General features: G+C 38.5%; 1 protein-coding gene and 1 pseudogene across 2 annotated transcripts in view; both read right to left on the reverse strand.

Annotated features, from left to right (window-relative positions):
* Nucleotides 1-15634: 15634 nt before the first annotated feature.
* Nucleotides 15635-25000, reverse strand: part of LOC115216273 (tubulin alpha chain-like) — an 11874-nt gene continuing 2508 nt past the window's right edge. Inside the window, exons 1-4 of one of the 2 annotated variants that reach the window (XM_036506867.1) lie at nt 22870-22915; nt 20847-21066; nt 20215-20316; nt 15635-15704 (exon numbers count right to left, since the gene is read on the reverse strand). In XM_036506867.1, coding sequence (XP_036362760.1) covers nt 15682-15704; nt 20215-20316; nt 20847-21066; nt 22870-22872 — 348 coding nt within the window. In that variant the 5' untranslated portion in view covers nt 22873-22915 and the 3' untranslated portion in view covers nt 15635-15681. Of the gene's footprint in view, nt 15705-20214; nt 20317-20846; nt 21067-22869; nt 22916-25000 lie in introns of those variants that run through there. The other variant, XM_036506866.1, reaches the window with a different exon arrangement.
* On the reverse strand, nt 19031-20202 carry LOC118765191 (annotated as a pseudogene).

A 25000-nucleotide genomic window follows, 5' to 3' on the forward strand; every position in this document is an offset into this window, starting at 1 on the left:
CCCCGAAAGGATGAAAGACAAAAACGACCTCGATGGTAATTGAACTCTAAGTATTTCGCCCGACGTGCTAACGATTTTGCCAGCTCGCCGCTTTATGCCGGTATATTATTAATAGATAATAGCGGAGGAGTGTAAAGTGGCATGGACATTGAGGTTTGTGAAAAGAAGGTCATGAGATAGGCAGAGTGTTGTCAGAACTCTAGAATACGAAATTTTCCAAGGGGAAGGAATTCAGAGCTCATAAGAGAAGGTAGCAGGAACCAATGGCTGAAGCTGGGGAGAAAGAGATATTCTTCAAGTCCAGAGAAAACGCGGAAAAAAAACAGAATGTTAAGACAAAGTACGCGTAAACCTAGGCAATGATTCAGAACTATTTTAGTGAAAGGTATCCAAAGAATGGTGAAAGTGTTACATTCAATCGTGTTGCATTCACGATTCTAAGATTGGAGTCTTAATCCCAGAACGGGCAATGCGTTGTGTTCTTGAGTAAAACACTTACTTTTACGTTGCTCCAGTCCACTCAACTGTAAACGAGTTTCAGCAATAGCTAGGAAGTTAACTCTACGATGGTCTAGCGTCCTATTCAGGAAAGGGAGTGTTGTAATGACAATCACTTACACGCCACGCAAACCGGATTAAGCTCCGTTTTATGAATCCTGAGGCTGAAGACAAACATAAGTCTTGTTATATGAGTGAGAAAGAGGTGGCATGAATGAAGGAGAAAAATGCGTAGTGAACGGGGAAAGAAGAAGTTAAGAATAAAAGTAAACGGTAGAGACAGTCGAAGTGTAAACAATGCCAATATGGATGTCAAGTAAAGCGGGAAAGTGGAGAACCGGTGGTTGTGGAACGGGAAACAAAGGCTAAGACTGCACCAAGAAAATAATGAGATCCACAAAATTAATGAGTAAAACTGGTTAAATATTGGTCAGTATTGTAGATCAATGGCTCTCATAACAGGTAGGGGTCCGTGATGATTGAAAAAGGAGTGTAAAAATTGCCGTGTTTATTATATTTGAGATGGATTTAAACTTTTAAACCATGTTGAAAAGAAGCAGAATTATATTGATGTAAAATCTATCTTGTCTTCTCTTTAATAAAAAGGTAGCCGGCTGAAAATGTTCCTTGATTTGTGTGTATGTGTGTGTATATGCATGTGTATATGTCCCTAGAGGTGCACTCGCGACATTTACACAAAATAGATCTATCAAATTCTTGTCTGAGAGCATCAGATGGCAAAATGACTAACAGTTAACATGTGAAGAAGTGGGCTGGAATTTGAGGCAGATTTCCGTGTATTGCAGAGCAGATGTTTCATATTGAAAGTGAGATCCTTTTAACTTCTGCCTGAAGTTATCATTATGAACACCACAGACTACAAGTGGTCAGCGAATTTGCTTGATATGTTAAATCGTGTGTATCGCGGGAAATGGATTTGAAGGAACCGAGAGTGTTGCTGCGAATATCAGCGAGTTGTACTCAACACCACCTCACCATATTCAATATACATGCACATAACATTAGGCTAGAATAATTTAGTTCCGGCTACTAGATTGATTAGAGGTGGCAACTTATCACAGTTCTACTCAAATATAAATGAATACTATAAGGATAAGCGGTACGTAATTAGTTTCTTATATTTCTTATTCGCGTTTCGATGTCTGCTATTATTGTAGTTGTTGCTATGCTAGTGAGCAACAAGTAACTCATATTGTGATATTGCGCTAAAATATTTCTAAAAATAAATGTTATATTTTGGGATAGTCATTTTTTTCTTGCTAAATAAACACACACACAATACACTCATTTTTCATTTGTTTATTATTGTTCTTATTTTATCTTATGTCCACTATCTCTACTAAAACATAACGGTACGAAACACGTGGATGGAAGAATTGCTGAAGAGGTCACAGATGTGTGACGAAAGATTTCCAGACAATGGACATGAGATAAAATAAGAGCAATAAATAAACGAGTGAAGAACGAATATATAGTGCTTGTTTCTATTTAGCAAGAAAAAAAATAACCATCCTTAAATATAATTTCTATATATATAAACGGCAAAATGTCTGTGTGCGTGTCCTTTATACAAATCCACAATTTTTCAGTTAGAGGGCTAGCACTTTCTGTTGTCATTCAAAACCGTCCAAGGGTGGTCGTGCACATCTTTACATTTCCCCAGTCACCCCGCAAAGCCATTAAAAAATCAATAGAAGCGACTTTTTTGTGAATTTTCTATCCAAAACCCAATTAAAATGTCCGAAACTTGATACGCCATTTTATGCCAGCTAGCTGTATGTGATTGGTTGGAGATGTGGACAGTACTCGCGTGTATGTGCGCACGCACGCAGCTGTATATGCATGCACTAGCAATATGACCCGGCGTTCCCGGGACATACTGCTAGTATTATCTGTTCCAGCACACAATTTCTCATCAGGAATCTTGCAAAATAAATTCATAAACGTAACTTTTTCAAAGGATCAAAAATTAAATAGTAGACAAAAGTTTGAAAAACCTGTAGAGATGAATCTACAGTCACCCTACTGCCCCCTTTTTCTCCAGTACCCCCGTCTTTGGAAACATTGTTCGAGACAGTTACCCATCTCACCTATATACAAAACATTGCAGGTGCTGGATTGAATCACTCGACTTCTGATCTTGCTCCTCAAACTCGTTAATAATTTAACGTTTCTTAACCAGCAAACAACACGTTATTCATCTGATATTTCTAATGTCATCATGAGCTTTCTATCTGGTTGTTATCATTTATCACCTTCCTTTCTCGTTCTATTTGTACCTATATCAATCGCATCGCAGATGTGGGTTTTTTTTCTTTTTATAATCGAGACTAATAATGCTGTTCTCTTTTGTGAGTGTGTGTGTCTGCTTCCTTGATTTTTCTTCACTCCAATTCGAAAATTCCATGTTTATTTCTTACTTACTTTGACTATGGTAAGACTGAAATATGCGATCATTGAACTTTGTGTAGTTTTCAGATGTTCTTTTCTTTTTCTTTCTCGTCAGTATAGTTTATTTCGGGGCTATTTTCGTTGGCGAAACCTACACACAATCACGTCAGCTCTGGCCATCAACGTTATCATCTGGCATGCGTTATCTGTCTTTAGACTGTACTTGTTGTTGAGAGCCACTTTTATTACTACTACTACTACTACTAGTAGTAGTAGTAGTAGTAGTAGTAGTAGTAGTAGTAGTAGTAGTAGTATATAATTACCACCTGCTCTGTTTCACTTGCACAATCTCCTACACCCACTTCTTATCAAGTTTATTTGTCTTTCTCTCAATTCTCTTTTCCCTTCTTTATCATACTTAATCTCTCCACTTTTGTTCCTCCCTCGCTCAGTCACTCCTCTCTCTCTCTCCTCTCTCTCTCTCTCTCTCTCTCTCTCTCTTTATATATATATATATATATATATATCAGTATATCTCGATATCAATACCTCTCCCACTCTCACTCGCTCCTCCCTTTTCTCTCTCTCTCCTCTCTCTCTTCTCTCTCTCTCTCTCTCTCTCTCTCTCTTTATATATATATATATATATATATATCAGTATATCTCGATATCAATACCTCTCCCACTCTCACTCGCTCCTCCCTTTTCTCTCTCTCCTCTCTCTCTTTCTCTCTCTCTACCTACCTACTTACCTATTTACCTGCCTGCCTGCCTACCTACTTATCCATCTTTCTCTCTATTTATCCCTTTCGCACAATCTTTCGTTGGAATTCCCAAACTCCCTCTGATCTTGCTGATTAAAACATTCAACATCCAATACCACATGTCAATATTTACATGTGGGAGGCGTTGCAATGATGTGTTTACGTTGACACTGCAGTAGTGATTGATTCACAGGAAAACAATGGGCCGACGGGGGCGAGAAATTAAAAACAAAATGGTGAAAAATGCAACACAAAGAGTTGGCTCATATCCGCCATATAAATGCAACACTGCATAAGAGATAGAACCATTTAAATTTATATATATATATATATATATATATATATATATATATATATATATATATTATATATATATAATATATATATATATATATATATATATGTATATGTATATGTATATATATCTGATAAAGCATATTTGATAAAATACGTCTTATGTAAGATATTTTAAAATTAGAATCTAGTCTGTGGTATTAATTTAGTGAAAGCAAATGAAAAATAAAAGATAAGAAATGCAAAGCTAATGATGTAAGATAAAATTTGGCATAGCTAAACAAAAGGTGTGTGTAAACAATTATTAAATCGAAAAGACGGGATGTAATGAATGAGCGAGAAAAACATTGACCAAGATATGATGAATTTGCAGTTTTAAATAGGTTTTCTGAGAAAGACATGAATATACGTATGAATATCTGTATGGCAGTTTGCAATATCTATGTAAACACTTCTCACACATATACACAAACACGAATGCGCACATATAAAACACACATACACACACAATATATATATTTTATATTTATATTTATTTTACATTTATATTTATAAACAATAAACAGCAGAGTGGTTTGTTAAAAGTATATTCGCATATAATAAACTATGAGTAGTGGAATCATTAGAGCGTCGAGCGTCATACGTAATAAAATTCTTTTCCATGTTTTAGGTTCAAATCCCATCGAAGACACCTTTATCTTTTGCGTACTGGTATTTTAAACTACCAAACAAGCGCATAGGTAGATTCTTCTCTCTATCTCTTTCTCCCACGCTCGCTCTTTTTCTTCCTTTCATTCTGGAAGAAATCGGCTGAGGATACAGTTGAAGAGGAATGGGCTTCGCCAAATTTTAAAATGCACACGGCACACCGTACGTCACGGTGGCATTCCTACCATTTCGTTTGGAGTTTAGAATCCCAAGGCAAGGCTACAAATAAACTCAACGAAAAAGGGGTCTAGATTTACTTATCTCTATCTTCACCGTTAATTTACAATTCATATGTGTGTGTATATGTATGTATGTATATTGATACCAGATATCTTCTTAAACTATACTATACACACCTATGAGCCTACTTATACTTGTGTACTGTGATGTATATTTCCCATGATGTCGCGTGTCAGCGTGCAAATCATTTTAATGTATACATTATCAGAAGTCAAGAAACTTAATAAGTGTGCATGCGTGGGGGACGGGTTTGGCTTAATATTATCCTAATTTGGAAACTTAATATCTGTTATATATTTGTCATAGTTTATTATATTATTAGAACACCTATTCCAAATTGAGTGGACCATTTTACTAACCATATATTTCTTCATGCCTCCAGAATATGATACTAAGTATATAAAATTGTAGGAGACACGTGCTATATATACATATATGTGTGAAGGCGCTTGGCTTAGGGGTTAGGGCATTCGGCTCACGATCGTAAGGTCGTGAGTTCAATACCCGAGCAAGGCACTTTATTCCTTGAGCAAGAAATTTTATTCTTTGAGCAAGACACTTTATTTCACGTTGTTCCAGTCCACTCAGCTGTCAAAAATGAGTAGTACTTGTACTTCAAAGGGCCAGCCTTGTCACACTTTATGTCACGCTGAATCTCTCTGAGAACTACATTAAGGGTAAACGTGTCTGTGGAATGCTCAACCACTTGCACGTTAATTTCAGGAGCAAGCTGTTCCGTTGATCGTATCAGTTTGGACCCTCGTCGTCGTAACTGACGGAGCGCTCCTTTTATACATACATACATACACTACATATATATATATATATATATATATATATATATATATATATATGGGTGCGTGGGTGTGCGGGGTGATGTCAAACGTCTTTCATTTTCCGTCTACCAAATCCGTTAACAAGGCTTTGGTCGACTCGAGTAGAAAACACTTGCGCAAAGTGCCACTGAGTGGGACTAAATCCGGAACCATGTGCTTGGGAAGTAAACTTCTTTCCGCACAGCCACTTCTGGGCCTAATGAGGGAATGGTAGATTGAAAATTCATGGCCAAGGGTAGTAAACAATACAGTTCTATATTTAAGAGATGAGGAATTATGTACATTATTTACATTTGACGGATATTTATACTCATCTTGCTTGTTGTTGACACAACGTTTCGGCTGATATACCCTCCAGCCTTCATCAATGTCTTGATGAAATTTCGAACCTGGGTTCTCCTTCCTAAGGTATTTTTCTATGTTGTTGTTGTTTTTATTATTATTATTATTATTCGGTGACCTGAATAATGATAATAATAATAATAATAACAATAATAATGATAATGATGATGATGATGATGATAACATCGAAAAATACCATAAGAATGAGAACTCAGGTTCGAAATTTAATCAAGGCACCTGATGAAGGCTGGAGGGTATATCAGCCGAAACGTTGTGTCAACAACAAACAAGATGGGGACAAATATCCGTCAATTGTGAATAATGTAAATATTATACATAATTCCTCATCTCTTAAATATAGAGCTGTATTGTTTACTACCCTTGGACAGGAATTTTGCATCTACCATTCCAATGGAACACTAGGCAGTAAAAGAATGAGTAGGAGAAAATAATTCAGAAACAACTTAGACTTCACATCTAGATTGTTCTTGTTGAAAAGAGGTGACAGGTAGGATCAAGACAATGACAATTCGGAGCAGACTTAAGCTTCATTTACCTAGGTCGGTTTTTTTGGATGACAATGTATCCAGGTATTGCTTCTAAAGGTGACTGGAAAATTTACTGTTTTCCTCAAAATATGTTGCAACCAACTATTCAATGACAATTTAGCTTTAGCGACTACTAACATCATCTATTTATCTGTCTAACTATCCAGCTAGCTAGCTATCTACCAGCCTATTTATCTATCTATTTATCTATTTATCTATTTATCTAACTTGCAATCTGCCTGGTTGATCTACAATCCAAGTGATGAAGCAACTAACCAAAATATCTTGAGTTATCTATCTGTCTGTCCGTTTGTCTTTCTTACACGCCAAGCGAACTGGTTATATACGGCACACCCATCTTACAACCAAGTAATGAAAACCGTTCTTGCAATATCGTCCTACTGACCCACAAAAGCCACCAATCAAACTTCCAACGGACCATATAATGAGACAACCAAATAACAAAATTACCAAAATACCAACACATACCCACCATTATCTTCAACATCGTCATGAAACACGACCACCAACACCAACACCATTACAATATTAAACATTAATGAAAACAATTTCTTTTAGAGTTTAGCAGCAAGCATTATTTCAAATTGTGTGACATGAAACAAAATGGCGACCTCCAAAACAACCCGGACTGATATCTTGGTTGTTTTGTTTGTTTAAGTGATTGTTTTTAATCGTTTTACTTTTAGTTTTTATTTCGTTTTTATTTCTTTTAAACTTTCCTTTACGTCTGTCAAATAGAATCTGACATAAAAGTAACATTAACGAAAATGAGGGTGGGGTGAAGACATGGGGGACTGGTTGGTGAGGTACGGATTTAATTGAGTTGTTACTGTTGACGGTGGTAACGTCGCTGTTGTGCTGGTGATGGTGGTTGTCGTTGTCGTAGTTGTGCTAGCAGTGATAATGGTTAGTTTGGTGGTGATGGTGGTGGTGGTAGTGGTGGTGGTGGTGGTGGTGATGGTGATGATGGTGGTGGTGGAATTAGTATGGATTTGTGATGTATTTGGTACTGAATTCGTTCAGGTGGTGAAAGCAGTGTTTGGTGATGGTAATAGTTTGTGAACGTGTGTGTGTGTGTGTGTAAGCGTGTGTGTGTGTGTGCGTGTGTGTGTGTGCGTGTGTGTGCGTGTGCGTGTATGTGTGTATGTGTGTGTGTATGTGTGTGTGTACGAATTTGGTTTATTCACAGGTTTTGATACGTGGTGATGTATGTTTATGATGTTTGTGTATGTACGTGTGTTTCCGATATGCATGTATGTTTGTGCATGTGTATGCGTACGTTTCCGTGTGCGTATATACCTATTATACATGTGCATGTTATTTGTACACACATGCGTTTGATGAAGTGTTTCTGTCCGTATGTATGTGTGTAAATCTGTGTATGCAAATTGCTTGTATGCACGTATATTATTTGTACAAATGTACGTCTGAAGTGTGTGAGTATTTATATGCCTATCATATGTGTGCGCGTGTATGTATGCATGTGTATGCGTGTGTATATGTGTTATTTGTGTACATGTGCGTCTGATGTATGATCTCGTTTGTATGTGTGTGCGCGCACGTATTGTCTATGCGTTATGTGTTCGTGATCGTCTGGTATATGTGTTTATTTATATGCGCGTGTGTATATATATATATATATATAGATATATATATATATATATATATATATATATATATATCTGGTGTGTGCATGTATGTGCACGCGTTTTGTCTGTGTCTGTGTGTTATTTATATGTGTGTGTGTATATATGAGAGAGTAAGCGAGTATGTGAGTGTGCGCATGCGTGTGTGCATGTGTTATATTTATCTAACCCTGACGGTATATATGTGTAATCCGGAGATCGTATGTGTATATATACATGTATGTGTGCGTATATTATCTGTGTATATGTGTTTTGTTTATTTGTATATGTATGTGTGTATGTGTATGAAAGTGAGTGACTGAGTGAGTGTGTGCGTGCGTGCGTGCGTGTGTTCTATCTGTCTATCTCTGATGGTATATATGTGTAAGATGCGTGATCCGGAGAGTTTAATAATGGTGTCAATAGCAGCGACGATAGCTGGAGTTAAATTGACGAAAGGGTGGATTGGTGATGTGGGGGTGGGGGGTGGAATGCTGAAGAAAGTATTCAATGACGCTGGTGTGTTCAATGTTTTTGTTTTCATTGGTGAGAAGGTCAACCTTGACATTGAATGACACTGAAAAATATATGGAGAAGGAGAGAGAGAGAGAGTATGAGTGAGATTGATTACGTCATATAGTGTGACAGTGAGATAGAGTGAGAGTTAAGTAGAGGGAGAGAGGTAAAGAGAGAAAGAAGTATAGAGGGACGGAGGTAGAGAAGGAGAAAGGCAGCGAAGAAAGAGCCAACTACGATAGAGTTTGGAAGAGAGAGAGAATGTTAAGGAGAGAGGGAGAGAGTTGTGGAGCAGAGAGTAGAGTTAAGAGGTTAAGGAGAGTGAATGAAGTAGAGTAGAAGAGAGAGTCAGATAGAAAGGAAGAGAGAGTGTAAGGAAGAGAGAAAAGGAAAAGAGAGATAAAGATACAGAGAAGAGTATATATGTGAAAGAAAGAAAGAAAGAAAGAAAGAAAGAAAGAAAGAAAGAAAGAAAGAAAGAAAGAAAGAAAGAAAGAAAGAAAGAAAGAAAGAAAGAAAGAAGGGGGTCTAGATGACAGAAACGAAGAAAGAAAGATTTAGATAACGAAAGTGCCACAGAGAAAGAGAGAAAGAAAGAGAGAGGGGCCGAGTGGGCCCCAGAGCTCATGAGGTGGCACATGTATATATATTTCTTTACTACCCATAAGGGGCTAAACATAGAGGGGACAAACAAGGACAGACAAACGGATTAAGTCGATTACATCGACCCCAGTGCGAAACTGATACTTTATTTATCGACCCCGAAAGGATGAAAGGCAAAGTCGACCTCGGCGGAATTTGAACTCAGAACGTAACGGCAGACGAAATACGAATTTCTTTATTGCCCACCGGGGGCCAAACATAGATATGGACAGTACAACTGATGGGATCAGTGAATCGATATGATTTTACATAAATGTGACATCAAAAATAAAATACAATACATAAAAATCGAATGGAATACACAGTACAAAAACAATACAAATGAAGCGATGATCAAGTTACGCTCCGATCCCACAAGCCCCGATCTACCGCTGATACCTTTTTATTTTTCCTTTTTTTTTTCCTCGTCTATTCACACGGTTCCTTGCACGCACAACACTCGTGCAACATACTTCCATCTCTTTTGGAACGTACACTCTGACAGACACCTCTTCTCCAGCCACAGTTTCCTTTTCAAATGAAAAGAAAAAAAGGATCGTAAATTGTCACCAGAGATAAAGTTGCCTGTCTTAATTCCTTTTATCCTAGTCTTCCATACAGCCTCTTTTGCTATTGCTACAACCGTGAGAAAACAATTCTTACCTTCGTTCGTTAGAACTCCCGGTGGGTCAATTTTTATAATTGACTCAGTCGACAGCCGTACTCTTCCTTCGCCGGACAACAGATGTTCAGCATAAGCCCACATTTCAGTTATCTCCGGACACTGAACAATAGCGTGAGGGACGGTTTCCCTGTCCCCCCCCCGCATCTTGGACAGGTCGGCGACTGACGTTTACCATGTCTTGCGAGCTTATCCCAAACGGGCAAGGCACCTCTGTAGCATTGCCAGGTTAAGGACTTTTGGAAGTTGTCCAACGTTCTCAACCCGAATGTACGATGAAACAAGCTGTCCAGTTGAATAAATCCGAGACCTAGAGTCGACCCCAGGCCATCGTCGCATTCAGACTCTACCAACCCACTATATAAAATCCGTGCGGAACCCCCACCGCTGGCGTTGCCCGAGCGCCGGAACAGCAAGAGGGCCTTACGGCACTCTTTATGCCACTCACTCGACCTCGGTCTACGAGAACACCAGGCTTCCTGTTCGCAAAAACTCTTGAACTCAGGGAACATTTGTCTGGCCAGCAGAGACCACACCCGTTCACTATCCAGGAGAATCCAGAGGTGCCTCAACCTCAACGCATGTCTGCGCATCATTAACCAAGGCATCCCTAAACCTCCATTTAAAGGCTTTTGACAGCAGACAGAGCGTTTCACAAGTGGCGACCTGCCCTTCCACAAAAAGCGAAAGAGCTGTCTCTCCAACCTGATCAACCACGAATCCGGACAGGGCACGACGGTCAGGCGGTAGGTAATGACCGATGCGATAAACACATTGGCCACTTCCGCCCTCCCTTTCAGGGATAGCCACCGCCAAGACCAGGTCTTGACTACTGCAGCCACCCTGCTCAATACCTCCGTCCAGTTCTTCTCTATCTGGAGGCCTGCTCCAAACCAGACTCCCAGCAACTTAACCGGTCCCTCCGTCCAGCGCCTAACAACACTATCTGAAGGCATCGACTTGCCAACCCAGGTGCCGAGCTGCAAGCCGACCGAGTTTTCCCGGTTAATCTTTGCTCCTGCTACCTCCTCGTAAGCCTCAATAGTCTTACCTACTTCACGTAGGCGTGCCACTGTGGTTACACTGATAGTGATATCATCCGCGAAAGCCGTAACAAACTCCTCTAGTCCTGGTTCTCTCGGGATGCCACTCAACCTTTGCAGTAATGGCTCGAGAGCCATCACATACAAAAGTGGTGAAAGCGGACATCCTTGACGAACCGAGCGTCTGATGCAGAACGGCTTCGAAAGGAAACCGTTCACCCGAACTATCGAGTCAATGTTGTGGTACAAAGCGATAAACCACCTGAGGAAGCTAAGGCCCAGGCCAAACCGCGCAAGTACAGTCGCTAGGTATCGATGGTCAACCCTATCAAAAGCTTTAGACTGGTCCAAATGCACCAATGCCCCACCTTTGCCAGATTTATTACCAAACCTCTCTATGGTATAGCGAATAAGATGGAGGGTATCCTGAATGGTTCTGCCTGGGATGGCACATGTCTGTGCCTCCCCGACTATACCATTCGCGACACGCGCCAACCTTTTTGCTAGAACATTGGCCAAAATCTTCACTTCTGCGTTTAACAGAGTGATGGGCCTGAAATTCTCTAGAACGTCCCCCTTGTCCGGGTCCTTTCTGACCAACGTCACTACTCCTCGGCGCACAGATCTGGGGATAAACCCATTCTGTTTCCAGTTCGCGTACACGTCAGTCAGTAGTTGCCCGAACAAGTCTGCCATACATTTATACAGCTCGTACGGAAGACCATCAAGTCCCGGTGACTTACCCGCTTTACAATCGGCCAAAGCCTCCATCACCTCCTCAGGTGTGATTGGCCCTTCGCAAGACTCCGCATCCGACCCCGAGAGGCACGGCAGCCCGGTAAGAAAGTCCCCGAGGGCTCTCCCACCACCAGGACCGCCGTCACCCCCGAACAGCTGGGCGAAGTACTCCTGAGAGACCTCACACATTTTCTCGGGTTCGTTTATCAAGACACCATTTTGATTCGTCAAAGACCGAATAGAGGAACTATTTCCTTGCCGAGCTTCCACCACTCGGGCCCATCCAGCGGCTTTGATTCCTTCACTTCTCATTGCACGTAACTTAGCTCTGGTAATACTTCCCATGTGGTGGGCTTCAAGATGCTGGTTTAACTCCAGTCTTTTCACCCTCGCTTGGTCTGTATTACCAGTCCTCCAGGCTTCTTCTAGTTCCTTAACTAGACCATCTCCTATTTTACGTCCCTTCTTAGCTAAACTTATGCTAAACCTAATAGACTCATATTTGATGGCTCTTTTTAGGGCGTACCACCATTTGTTATTAATGATGGTACATGTTAATGCCCTCTGTATTAACATCTTGATCCGCTTTCTGTACTCCTCAATCGCCAAAAGGGACGTACTGAGTTTCCAGTAGCCAGATCCCTGTCTATGCAACTTATCTACCGTCAGTTTACAGGTAACCATCTTGTGGTCACTGTAGCTGACTAGAAAAAACTGTGGACACTCAACTATGGACTTACCTTTTTCTCTAATTAAAATCCTATCTAGATATGTTCTGGTAGACCCGTCACTATTTGACCACGTCCACTGTGAAGTGTTCGGGTGCTCCAACCTATATGGATCTGCTAGCTGAAATTGACTTAGCAGATCCCGAAAGCCTGGGTTACATTTTCTGTTCATGTTCGAGTTTGAGCCAACACAATCTGTGTGTGCTGCACATATTGTATTAGAGTCTCCTAACACTACTAGTGAATGCGACGTGGCTAGGAACTTTCCTAGGCCACGAAAATATTCAGTTTGCGGGCCAATAATGTTTGGTGCGTAAATAGCCACAACTGAATGTCAAGTCGAGAACGACCAGCCTGCCTTCTGGGTCAGAAAAACCAACTTTTTCTCGGCTACCCGGTTTCTTTTTAGTAGGACCAACACCCCACCCCCACCTCCCGCCCGACTCAGAGAAACGTATTTCTCGTAGCCGTTCAGGAGGGGGAGCAGATCTCTTGGCCCCTTCACCCGGGTTTCCGTTGCAACAATTACATCCAAATTTCTCGACCTGATGTCATTGCTTCCAGCTTGACAACAGGCCGTGAACATTTAAACAACCAATGTGAATAGCCATCACTTACCTGTTTAATTAGGATTGTCCGGTGGAGGGGGACCCTCCACCTTTTTTTGATCCAGGGTCGGAGGTGGACGGTCTTGGGAAATAGATTTGTCAAAATCCCGTCTCACCACCGACACAGAATTATCAGGTGGAGGGGGAATCTCCACCTTTTCCTTTTCTCGCGGGATCGGAGCTGGTAATCCCTGAAATATCGACTTGTTAAAATCTAATCTCAATGAAGATACAGTCTTTCTGTACTTATTTTGTAGAATTCTATAAGTCTTATTTGAGACTTCATATATGTCGTAATTGATAAATTCCTCTGAAAGGTTATCAATTTTTTTACAGTCTTTATGAGTTGAATGTCTCTCATGAGCTCAGTATCTTTAGTGTATACGGCTATTATGCCTTTTTCTTCTTTTTCTCTTCTGGCAGTCTTTTTTGGTCGTTGTTCTGTAGTAGTCGCCGCTCTCGGCTGGTTGCTGGTTGTATTTTTCTTTTGTTTGTTGTTTTTTTCACATCTGTTTCTTCTTTATCTTCTTCCTCTTTGTCTTTTTTCTCCTCTTCCTCCTCTTCTTCATTTTCCTTGCAGTTCCTTCGAATGTGGCCTAATTGACCACATAAAAAACATCGAGGTTTTCGGCCCTCAACAAACACCACGAGGTTCTCCTCCCCTACCTCAATTGTCTCAGGAATTGTTTGAATTATTTTAGGGTCCGCTTGAATGAGAAGATTAATTGTTTGACCATCCCAGCGTGGGTTTTCCGTAGCGGTAGCCTGGAGGAGAGTAATTTTTTCTACCTCTTTGATTAGGACTGCCGCCAACAACCACATATGTTCGACCTCTGGCGGGACCCTTGTAATTTTTATTCGCGACGTCCTCATCCCCCTATAATAGGGGATTAACTCCACGTCGTTTGTTTTCAGCGTTTCAACTGAGTTCTTGTTTGCTATTTCTTTATTGGTGAACCTTACTTCCACCGTTCCGAATTTTTTTCCTCTTCTCAGAAATACTACGTCGCCCAATATTGGCTTTAAGCACTTTTCTATTTTCTCTTCTGACATTCTTTCAATTTTTCTTTTTTGTAGACAATATGTTTTGAAAATTATTGTTTTTTGCTTTTCTTCCTGTAATAACTTTTGCGGAGGTTCAATTTTCACACCGTTGTCAGTTATTTCCATCATTTTGCTGTATTTCATAATTTCGCTTTTATTCGCCGACAGTATCTGGGTTCCACACCCAGCAGCCAACGCAAAACTTTTTTTTCCATTTTTTGGTTCTATCTGGATGCTAGGCACATCAATTATTCTCTTCGACACAATGCCTTTGTTCTCTGGCAAAGTCGGAAACTCTTCTGGTGAAAGTTCTGACGAGCTCTCAGACACATCTCCAAAAATATCAAATATATTATCCTCTCTGCTATCCCTTCTTGTAGCGGGGGAAACCCCTATTTCCTTGTCTGTATTTGGCTCCTCGCCGGACATGTATTTCCTCCTCTCAACAGGAGAAACAAGTATTTCTGCTCCAACGGTAGGCTCCATGCTAGACGACATTCTTCCCCCCAAAGGGGGAATGAACAACGCGTGCTACCACAAGCACTAAGTGTTTTCAATTGAAAACTCCAACAGTTAAGTTATTCAACAGTTTAACAAGAAACAACAGTTGTTAACAATATTAACACCACGAAACAGCAATTCTTACTTCACGAACACATGTGCGACAGACGAAATACGGCTACGCATTTCAACCGGCGTGCTAACGGTTCTGCCAGCTCACCAGTCTCGCAATACCGTCCGGCCAAAAGAGGACTGTGCCAATGGTCTATCCGGTAAACAAATTGGTTCCATTTGACACTGAAATATCTCACAATGTCCCGGTTATAATGAAGGAATCTCAAATGTACAACATTTCCAAGAACTCTGCAATAGCAACAGTTCTCTAACAAACTTGCCTCATTGTTTGGAATGAGTGCACTAAGTCACGTCATGGAGCTCTAGAGGTACTTGACCATACCCTCCAAGACATAAAACAATAGCATGCTCATGTGAAGAGTAACAGTTCTTGCAAAGCACCGTGAGAGCACTTCTACAAGATGATCGTACGAGCTCTTTAAGATTAGTAATGGGATATTAACATTCAACCCAAGACACCAGCTACATGAAAGTACACGCGATCAATTGATACTTTCACTTTGGGATCTTATGGATAAAGTATTTCCTAATTTATCTGTCAAATAAACTGATGTAAACTATGTGAAGGAGCTATACTGGCTCCAACTAATGAAATGTTTGATAAACTCAATCATGAACTTTTTCAAAAGTTAAGACACAACAGTCGATCGAGATTGAGTTGTTCGATACTCTGTTGAATATTTCTGAACACACTTAAACCCACTGGGATGCCACCGCATAACTTGACACTAAAACTGGATGCTTCCATTAGGTTGCTTAGGAATCTTGACTCATGTCACCTGTGTAATAGAACGTAATTAATTGTTATAGTTCCATGAAGTCTCATTTTCTACAGACAACAATCATAACAGTTAGTCACAAAGGAGAAAATGTCTTTATTCCAAAAATTACTCTCATGCTTTCAGATGTGCCATTAGTATTTAAAACGCTTCAGTTTCCAGTCAAACTAAGTTTTGGTATTTCAATTAACAAATCTCAGGGTCAGTTCCTCAAGGTAGTTGGACTTGATCTCTCTAATACATGCCTCTGTCATGGCCAACTCTATGTTGCTTGCTCGCGATTTGTAAGCAGTAACAATGTATTCATTTCGACACCAACAAAGAATTACACAAGGTTTTTAGGTTTAAACAAAGAATTGGCCAAAATCGCTCCGAAATGGGATGGCGAGGAATTTCAAAAATTTCATAAAGAGATGCACCCCATCATTTCGAAGGCTGCGTTTAAATAAAATAAAAACACCCGAAAGACATGGACACAGTGAGATTACTGCCCCAAATCTCATCCAAGAGGCTTTGCCATTTTTGTGGCTTACCAACATCACGTTCTCGAACCGGAGCTGAGATTTATATGCATATAACGTTCAAACTATATGCAGATATGCCTGGACAATGCATACGTAAGAATGAATTCAAATATAAACTAGACGCAGCGTTAATATAATAAACATTATCAGCCACATATACTTAACCCACAATCACCTTGTATTTGCCGGTATACCGCGATTTAGCTTGGCGGAGAATTATTGATCGCATGTACTCAGCGTATGTTTTTTTGTTCAACGAGGTTGCTGCTGTATAATGCACAACGTGTTGGGGGAGTAGAGCCCAAGCACTATACTGCAGCGAACCCGGCGAACAAACATGACACATACATTGAGCATGTGCGAGTGATAATGTTTAGCACTGCTTTTCATTCTTCATTGAAATTTTATACGAGATAGAGATGCACACAAACACAGAAGTGGGGTGTACACATACAATGCATCTTCTTTTACATTTAGAATAGGTAGTGTGGTCGTCCGTTTTAACCGATCGAGTTAACCAATGCTATGTATAATTACAATTTAATACCCCTCCTAGAAAATACTGAGTATTTTCCTTGTGATGCATATTGCTTTATTAAGATTTGCAGCGATACATTTATGAAGGTATTGAACTTAGCTCTATTGGTACAATTTCGTTTTAATGGGGTTTTTTTGGCAACATATCACACACAGTACTTTTAATTATTATAGTTGAGCAACTCGTTAGTGCACGTTTTATTACTGAATACTTTCAACCTATATCGAAGTATGTTAAAAGTAAAATCGGTCATTTTTCTTCATCCGTGCCTTTCCAGTTTCAATTGAGTGTAATCCTCATAGAAGAGACAGCAGTAAACTAATGAAAGTGACTACGTAAATAGTTCTTTTGTTATTCATTAAACGAGATTATAAATACACACACACACACACACACACACACATTCATATGAATATCAATCTGAGCATTCGATACACAAGAGCTTCCCGCTCAGAATTCTCGAAAAAAAAAAAAATAACTTCCTCAAACGCTAACTTTGGTGCAAATTGAAACTCATCTGCTAGTTGATCGATACGATTATTTAACTGAGTCTGCGTTCAAGGAAGTTTAAACAGAATGAATGCTGGCATACTTTAATACTCTTTTCTACTATACCTAGTATTTTCGGAGAGTCTAGTAGACTACATTGACACTACTTCCTCCAATGCTCAACTGGTACTTATTTCATCGACTCCTTAAGGATGCAAGACAAAGTCAGCCTCGGTGGAATTTAAGCTCAACTCAAAACATAAAGACGAACAAAATGCCGCTAAGCATTTTGTCCGGCGCGGTAACAATTTTAAATGATTCCTTCGACACCAATGTTCAAGTCGTACTGACTTCAATGACCCTGAAAAGACGATAGACAATGTCGACCTCGGCGGAATTCCAACTCAGAATGTAAAGGCGGACAAAATGCCGCTAAGCATTTTGTTCGCTTGCTAACAATTCTGCCAGGTTTCCGCCTTACTTACTCTAATCAATCACTATGTTCTACAATGGAAGCAACTCTCTTCCCACAGTAAATTGAAGCCTTTATCCATTACATAATATGAATTGATCGAATCAAACGCCATTCTTAACCTTCAACTTTTTCTATCCAAATTCTTTTGTAATCGAATATTTACACGCTATTTATAGCTTCATGTTCTTCGAGGTGTCCCATAAAGAAAAAGAAACATACAACAAAAAATACAACACCCTGTGAAAAATGTATGAACTTCCACAACTGAAATGAAAGTTGAATTCAGTTTTTCTTTCCATTTTACTCCAGCATCAAGAGGTCGTCTAAAATAACCGGTACATACTTCTATTTTTCCATGATAAAGCATTTTAGTCTTTTTTCTTTCGTTTATATATAACACTAACACCTATAGTTTACTATCTGAATACCGTAAACAAAAAAGAGAGAAAAAAAACCAACGCAACTATCATTCATTGCATCGACAACCACCGAATTTCTTTTGTACTTTCGCTTCTAACCTTGTTTATTTTAACATTCATTAACTAGATTCGGCTGCTTTTCTATAAAGCAAAATAGAGGTAGGTATGTGTGCGTGTGTATAATAACACCCTTAACATTCGATGGCTAAAGTTATTGGTACTATACTTTTCTACTCTAGGTACAAGGCTCGAAATTTTGGGGAGGGAGCCAGTACGCAACTGGTACTTAATTTATCGACCCCGAAATGATGAAAGGCAAAATCGACCTCGGTGGAATCTGAACTCAGAATGTAAAGACAGAAGAAAAACCGTTAAACATTTCGCCCGGCGTGCTAACGTTTTTGCTAGCTCATTGCATTAATTATTGGTATCATAGAACAACTTATTTTCTCCCTTAAGTTTCTGCGAATGTCGACTTTGCCTTTCATCTTTTTCGGGGTCGATAAATATAAGTACCACTTGATCATTGGTGCCAATGTAGTCGACTATCCCGCCCTCGGTCATAATTTCAGATCTTGTGCCTATAGTAGAAAGAATTGTTCAAGGCGGAGAGCCTGGAGACTTGTAACTGCACCGGACAAAATGCTTAACATCTTCATCTCTACGCTGTAAGTTCAATCACCACCGAGGTCGGCTGTCGTTCAGGGCTGATGAAATAAGTACCAGTTGAGCCTACTGGGGTTGATCTAATCGACTTACCCATCCCTTCAGACTTTCTGGCCTTACACCAAAATTACTAGTAGCGTTGACTAACAAAATTTGTTCTTTCCATCTAGATACTTGATTTTATTCATTAGCCATGCGACTGCTTCACATACGGAGGCAGAATCTGGTCATGAATTAAGATGAGAAAAATATCTGATTTGAATGTAATAACGGTTTGATAATATTTAAAAACTTCGAAAAATTTTTGAAGTGAATTATTTCCAATATGCAACAAAAACAGGAATACAATGCGATTTCAGTATTTCAAGAAGTATGGCATGGTGCCAAAATTTAAAATCACTATTTCGGAAAGTAATTGCGTAGTTTAATATTGGAGCAATATATCCTCACACGTCTGTGTACATGCATATCACCCCATTTGTAATAAGATTTAGTATTCTTCGATCTCTTCTTCCCCATCAGTTGTGTCAATACCAACTTTTTCATAATCTTTCTCCAGAGCAGCCAAATCTTCCTGCGCTTCAGAGAACTTTCCTTCATCCACATAATAGTCAACAAGATCTAGCTTGGCATACATTAAGTAAAATTTGTAATTTCGACGTGCCCAAGCTTCAGCAAAAGTTGTCGAATTGCTCAGGATACGGTCAGCCTGCTGGACCTTGGCCAGGTCTCCTCCAGGGACAACGATTAGAAATTGGTAATTGATACCAATTTTAAACCCTGTTAGGCACCAATTTAAAAACTGAATGGATTTTGTGTTTTCGTTTTAATTGTTGCAATAGCAGCATTAACCTCTTCCGAGACGACATCACCTCGGTTCAACAGACAAGCCATGTACTTCCGACGGCGAGGGTCACATTTACATGTGATTACAGGGTTCAAAACAAAAATTTTGTTATTTTACGTTTAACTGCTAATGCAACACTTTCTTAACTGATATTGTAGGTGCATACGTAAGTATTGGGAAATGAATCCGTGGACAAGCTAACAAATTGGTTTGAAACTCAGTTAAATCAACATGAAGAGACACATCAAACCTTAAAGAAGCAGTAACGGAGCTCACTATTTGAGCAACTGGACGATTCAAATTCTTGTACGTTGAGTAGACAACATATTAACGTCTTCAAGAATAAGAGTTAATATAGAATTGTACGGTTCTACAACAGCTGCAGAAATTCGTAGTGCTGGACTGACTGAAAATTTAAGTTCCTTTTTTGTTTTTTCCCCCCAAGTCAAAATCTCCATTAAAAGAGATGTAAAACCAGAACTAGTGCCACCATCGAAACTATAAAATCCAGAAACCTCGGAGGCCGGAGAATTTCAGGATTGGCTCACATACCAAACCACTTTCGATATTGTATATCGACTCCTGGCATAGTCATTTGCTGCATCTTACCACTGATGGTTTGATTCGAGTAAAATTTTCCAACAGGTACTTCATCTGAAAAATAAGATATTGAGCAACAATTACACCATATCAATTAAAAGGTTGTTCTTTTATCAGAAGAAAAAAAGATGTAGAGATTACTAAATATTTTTAAGCATAACTCGCTTTATTCAGTTCGATCTAATAACAGTTCTAACTTCCCCAGTATTTTGGTTGACATAATTTCACAGAATATATTGCTATCATTACTTACAAATAACGGAAAAAATTTACAACAGAATTTTGCTAATCAACACATTTAACTGATTTTGAAGTCAACTTATTTTACTATAGTTATCTGTTCTATTGTGCAAAAATTTTGAAATATTTTCCAATATTTAAAAAAAATATTTATCTAGCGATGTTTGGGAATATGACAAAGAAAAAAAAGAGCCACTGCTTCACCTCGGCACAAGATTGAACTCTCTTTCCAACAGAAAAGCTAATACAGAAGATTGATTTAACAAAACATTAAATGCGTGGGTTGTCAATTCGTTGTTTAATTTAATCCTGTAATGAAAAATATATGAAACGTTTATACTTACTAATAACCGTGGGTCCTAAATAGATGAGTATGGATCTGGGGATACGTTTCCTAGTGCCTAAGTCAAGGAAGAACTTGCTTGTCGAAACAGTAACACCAGTAGATCCTGCAAATGATAACTCGCCATTTGGCTGGATATCATGCTCCAAACAATACAGCTCCCAGTACGTGTCACCAATCTGGACTTCGGCCTGACCAGTGTGGGTATTGATGCATTTTGTCTGAAAAAAATTGTATAATAGATTTACTCTACTAGAAGCTGAGGGATCTTTTCTGTTTGACCGGCAGTTTTTACCATAATTTCTAGGTAACTAAAAAAAATTTAAACTTCGTATACTGCTAGAATGTGTTTATAAAACATCTTTTTCTCTTGGCTTTGAGAAAATTTTATAGTTTGTAAGATATTTGTTGTTTTTCTTCAATTTCTACAATTTCAACCAATCAGTGACGTCTATTGAGGTAAAAAACATTGTGCCGTATGAATATGTCCCTCGTTTAAGAAACAGATTGGGTTTATTTACATTTGTGAAGAAAAAAAGATACCCTTCCCCCACCCCTAACCGTAACTAATCCTAATACAGATTGAAATGCAATAGATCGATACTAGGGTCATAATTATAGGTGACAAGTTCATATGACACCGCTAGAAAAAACTGCCGTTCAAACCGAAAAGATCCGAAACTAAAGCTATCGGACAAAAGTGGCAATCCAATCAAGCCAAAGAGGGAGCCTTGTCTGATAGAAATACCAACCGAGTTCCTTCATATCTTACTCTGTCGATTTACAAAAATGTTTCACTATAGCAAGCAATGTTTAAATTTAGAAAACGAAAGGATAACTGGAACGCCATTGAACATAAGCTTTGGAAAACAAGTATTCTGAGGGTTAAACGACAAGCATACAAAAGTACAGAAAGAAAAAAGAACATTTGCACAATAACTGAAACAAGTCGCTTTCCAGGAGCTAAAAAATAGCAACACAAAAACGTAAATCCAATTGAATTATTCTGCACAGACAAATGTTTTAGACGGTTTACATGGATAGCAGTGTTTAAGTTTGCTGTTCAATTTCATTTTTAATACCTCTTTAAAGATATTTTGAGCAAGTATCTTTTAGCATAGCTGTGTCAACCTTGTAGATGAAAATAGCTTTAGTGGACGTCAGTCAAACTATATCCCAAATTTGAGAGCCCAAGCTGGTTATAAAGGTTACCCATTGGACCTGCTGGAGATTACCTAAAGAGGCTCAAAAGATTCCGAAATAATCAGCAACCTACTCGTTAAGTTAAATATTTAGATTTTGGTACCGTGAGAACCCCGGGTCTATTAAGATGTGCGGTGAACATGGAAAACTTATACCCAGTACATATTGAAGTTATATAATAAAAATACTATATTAAATAACTGAAGAATATTAATAAAATCTGACAAACGAATTATTTAAATTCGAAAATGAATTTAAGATTTCTCTTTAAATTAGGTAGTTCTGAATACAATTTTATGACTAGAAAATGGGTGTTATTAATGTAGACAGAATTAAAATTAAAGACCGTTCTATAATACAAAATATTTTGTAGGTTAAATGTGAGCACGAGATTTGAGTAAAGAGGCAATAATATTTTCAGTAGGAGAACATCTCTTTGTTATAAGGTTCGAAACTCTTTCGGAAAGGTTTCCCAGTCGTTGTCGTCGTGTATCTCCGGATCAAAATGCTTTAACGTCCTTAAGAAACGACACACCTACTAGAATCATATAGCTTGTTTTCTAATATTTTTAGAGTTGTCTATAAACTTCGGTGTTTCTCACGTAATACAGTAGACTGTTATGATTATTTTTGTCTATATTTCACAAGTCGCTTTACGACCTAGAAAAGAATTCAATTTTAAAAACACTTAGAAACATTTACTGAAAAAAAAAAACAACACGAATAAATTTGAATAAAACATTTTCTAAATGTTATTGTATTCAAAAAGCGACTCCCTATAATCATGTAGAATAACAGATTAGAATAAAATGATAGCAAACCATTATTATAGCGCCGCTTGTCTGTCTTTTGAAAGAGTAAAAAATAGCAAGAGGGTTGCTGTAATTTCTCAGTAAATTCACTTATTTGCAGTATAATCGAGAAATACTGTTGGCCTTGATCTTGCTATAGAAACTAATATTTGTTATTTTCCCCTTACTCTTATGCTACTCCTGATTAATAAATGGTGATAGCATGTTCGAAGGTCATTCTCAAACCGCAGTGTGATTTTGAGGGGGTAATCGGTCATTTTTTATTTAATGAGGGGTTTCTTTTTACAAGTTTAACACCCCCATAGCTACAAAACTAAACGGAATGTTTCATATATATACATATATATATATATGAGTAATTTCATTAACGAATAAAGAGAAAGAACTGAGATTTAATGGCTGTAAATAATGAAATAAGGGTAAAAATAATATTTTGGCCATAAATTCTCAATTCAATAATTTTCGGCGTTGTTGAAAATATTAACATTCTTCAAGTTTTAATCGAGAAATTATTATTTATTCCCTGTTTTAATTTATTCAGTATTACGGTAGGTTATACTTTTAACCTTCATAAGTCCCTGCTAACGGAGCATCTCTCAAATTTAAATCTATAAAAGAACAAGGGAAATGCTATCTAAACGCAAATATATTTCAAATGAATTTGAATTACCTTACTTTTAGTTTTCAATTGTGAAATATGTGTTTTGAAGATGAATTAATTTCCCAAACTGAGAATGACGTTTTAGTTTCAATCTCCAGCAAGAATCGCTTTAATTCATTTAGTTTACTGATGTCAATGATAGACATTACAACCGCCTATTTTTTTATATTCCTCCTACAAAATTAATTTGAGTCTGGTATATATGTCTAGCATTTTAAAAGAGTTTAACCTTAAATACAGAAGCAAGCAGAATCATACAACTCGGCATACATAATGGTTTTTGGTATTTTCCCACATCCCTACACATCTAGTATGAAATCCTATGATAGTTATACCTTCTGTCCGTCTGAATCATTAAGATATAATCATTCACGAAGCACGGGGGATCATTTAATTTTGGGGCCTGTTAAAATATTAGAAATTAATATTTTTAAAATACATATTAGTTTACATTTGTTCTATGAGAATTTTGATCTGAAGCCAATGTGGACAGAGACAAACTGCATAGGATCATCTTGGTTCGTATCTAGATACAGTATTCTGTAGGGCAGTAGATAGGGATAGCATAGGTTGACCACATTTCAACATCACCGTCTACACAGAAAGCAAATTTGTCATCTATACGGTCGACCTAGATAAACGTCGTAAACAGTAAGCCGGTTTTCGTAAAATGAACGCTTCATTCCAGGCGCGAAAAGCTTATACAGGCCGGATTAGTGAATTGCAGGTGGCGGCAGAATTACTAAGAGCGACGGAAAAAATACCCCAAATTTTGAAAATTTTAGAAAACATTACATGGAAGTGTTAAGCGAAGAGATTTTAACCTCTTCTCACTTAAGCTGGAACCGTCTAAGGACCGACTGAGACCTGGATCTCTGTGCTCCGAGTTCAAATCCTACACAGGTCAATTTGCCTTTCATCTTTCAAGGTCGATAAATTAAATAATAGCCTGATTGTATAATGTAGATAATTCTCATGAACACTCGTATGTAGCTCTTTCTAGAGCGTCTTCACTTCTTGACATACAGGTGAACTTTGCAGAATGCAGTTGGATAGAAACGTTAGCACGCCGAGCGAATTGTTTAGCAGGATTTCATCTGCCGCTACGTTCTGAGTTCAAATTCCGCCGAGGTCGACTTTGCCTTTCATCCTTTCGGGGTTGATAAATTAAGTACCAGTTACGCACTGGGGTCAATATAATCGGCTTAATCCGTTTGTCTGTCCCTGTTTGTCCTCTCTGTGTTTAGCCCCTTGTGGGTATTAAAGAAATAGGTATATTGGTTGTTGTTATTGTTTTTGCCAAGGTCCAATATTAGCTATGCTTAGTCAAACCGATGATCAGAGGTATTCCAGCCTATATGTTTAAGGAATATGTTTAAGGAATAAGATGTGGTCTATGGAAATTTAACTGCTATTTCTAGAAAAAGAAAACGATCCACTTACAAATTCCCTCTGTTTATTCTGCGACGATTACAGCAA

Source organism: Octopus sinensis, linkage group LG10, assembly GCF_006345805.1.
Source record: "Octopus sinensis linkage group LG10, ASM634580v1, whole genome shotgun sequence".
Classification (NCBI taxonomy): Eukaryota; Metazoa; Mollusca; class Cephalopoda; order Octopoda; family Octopodidae; genus Octopus; species Octopus sinensis.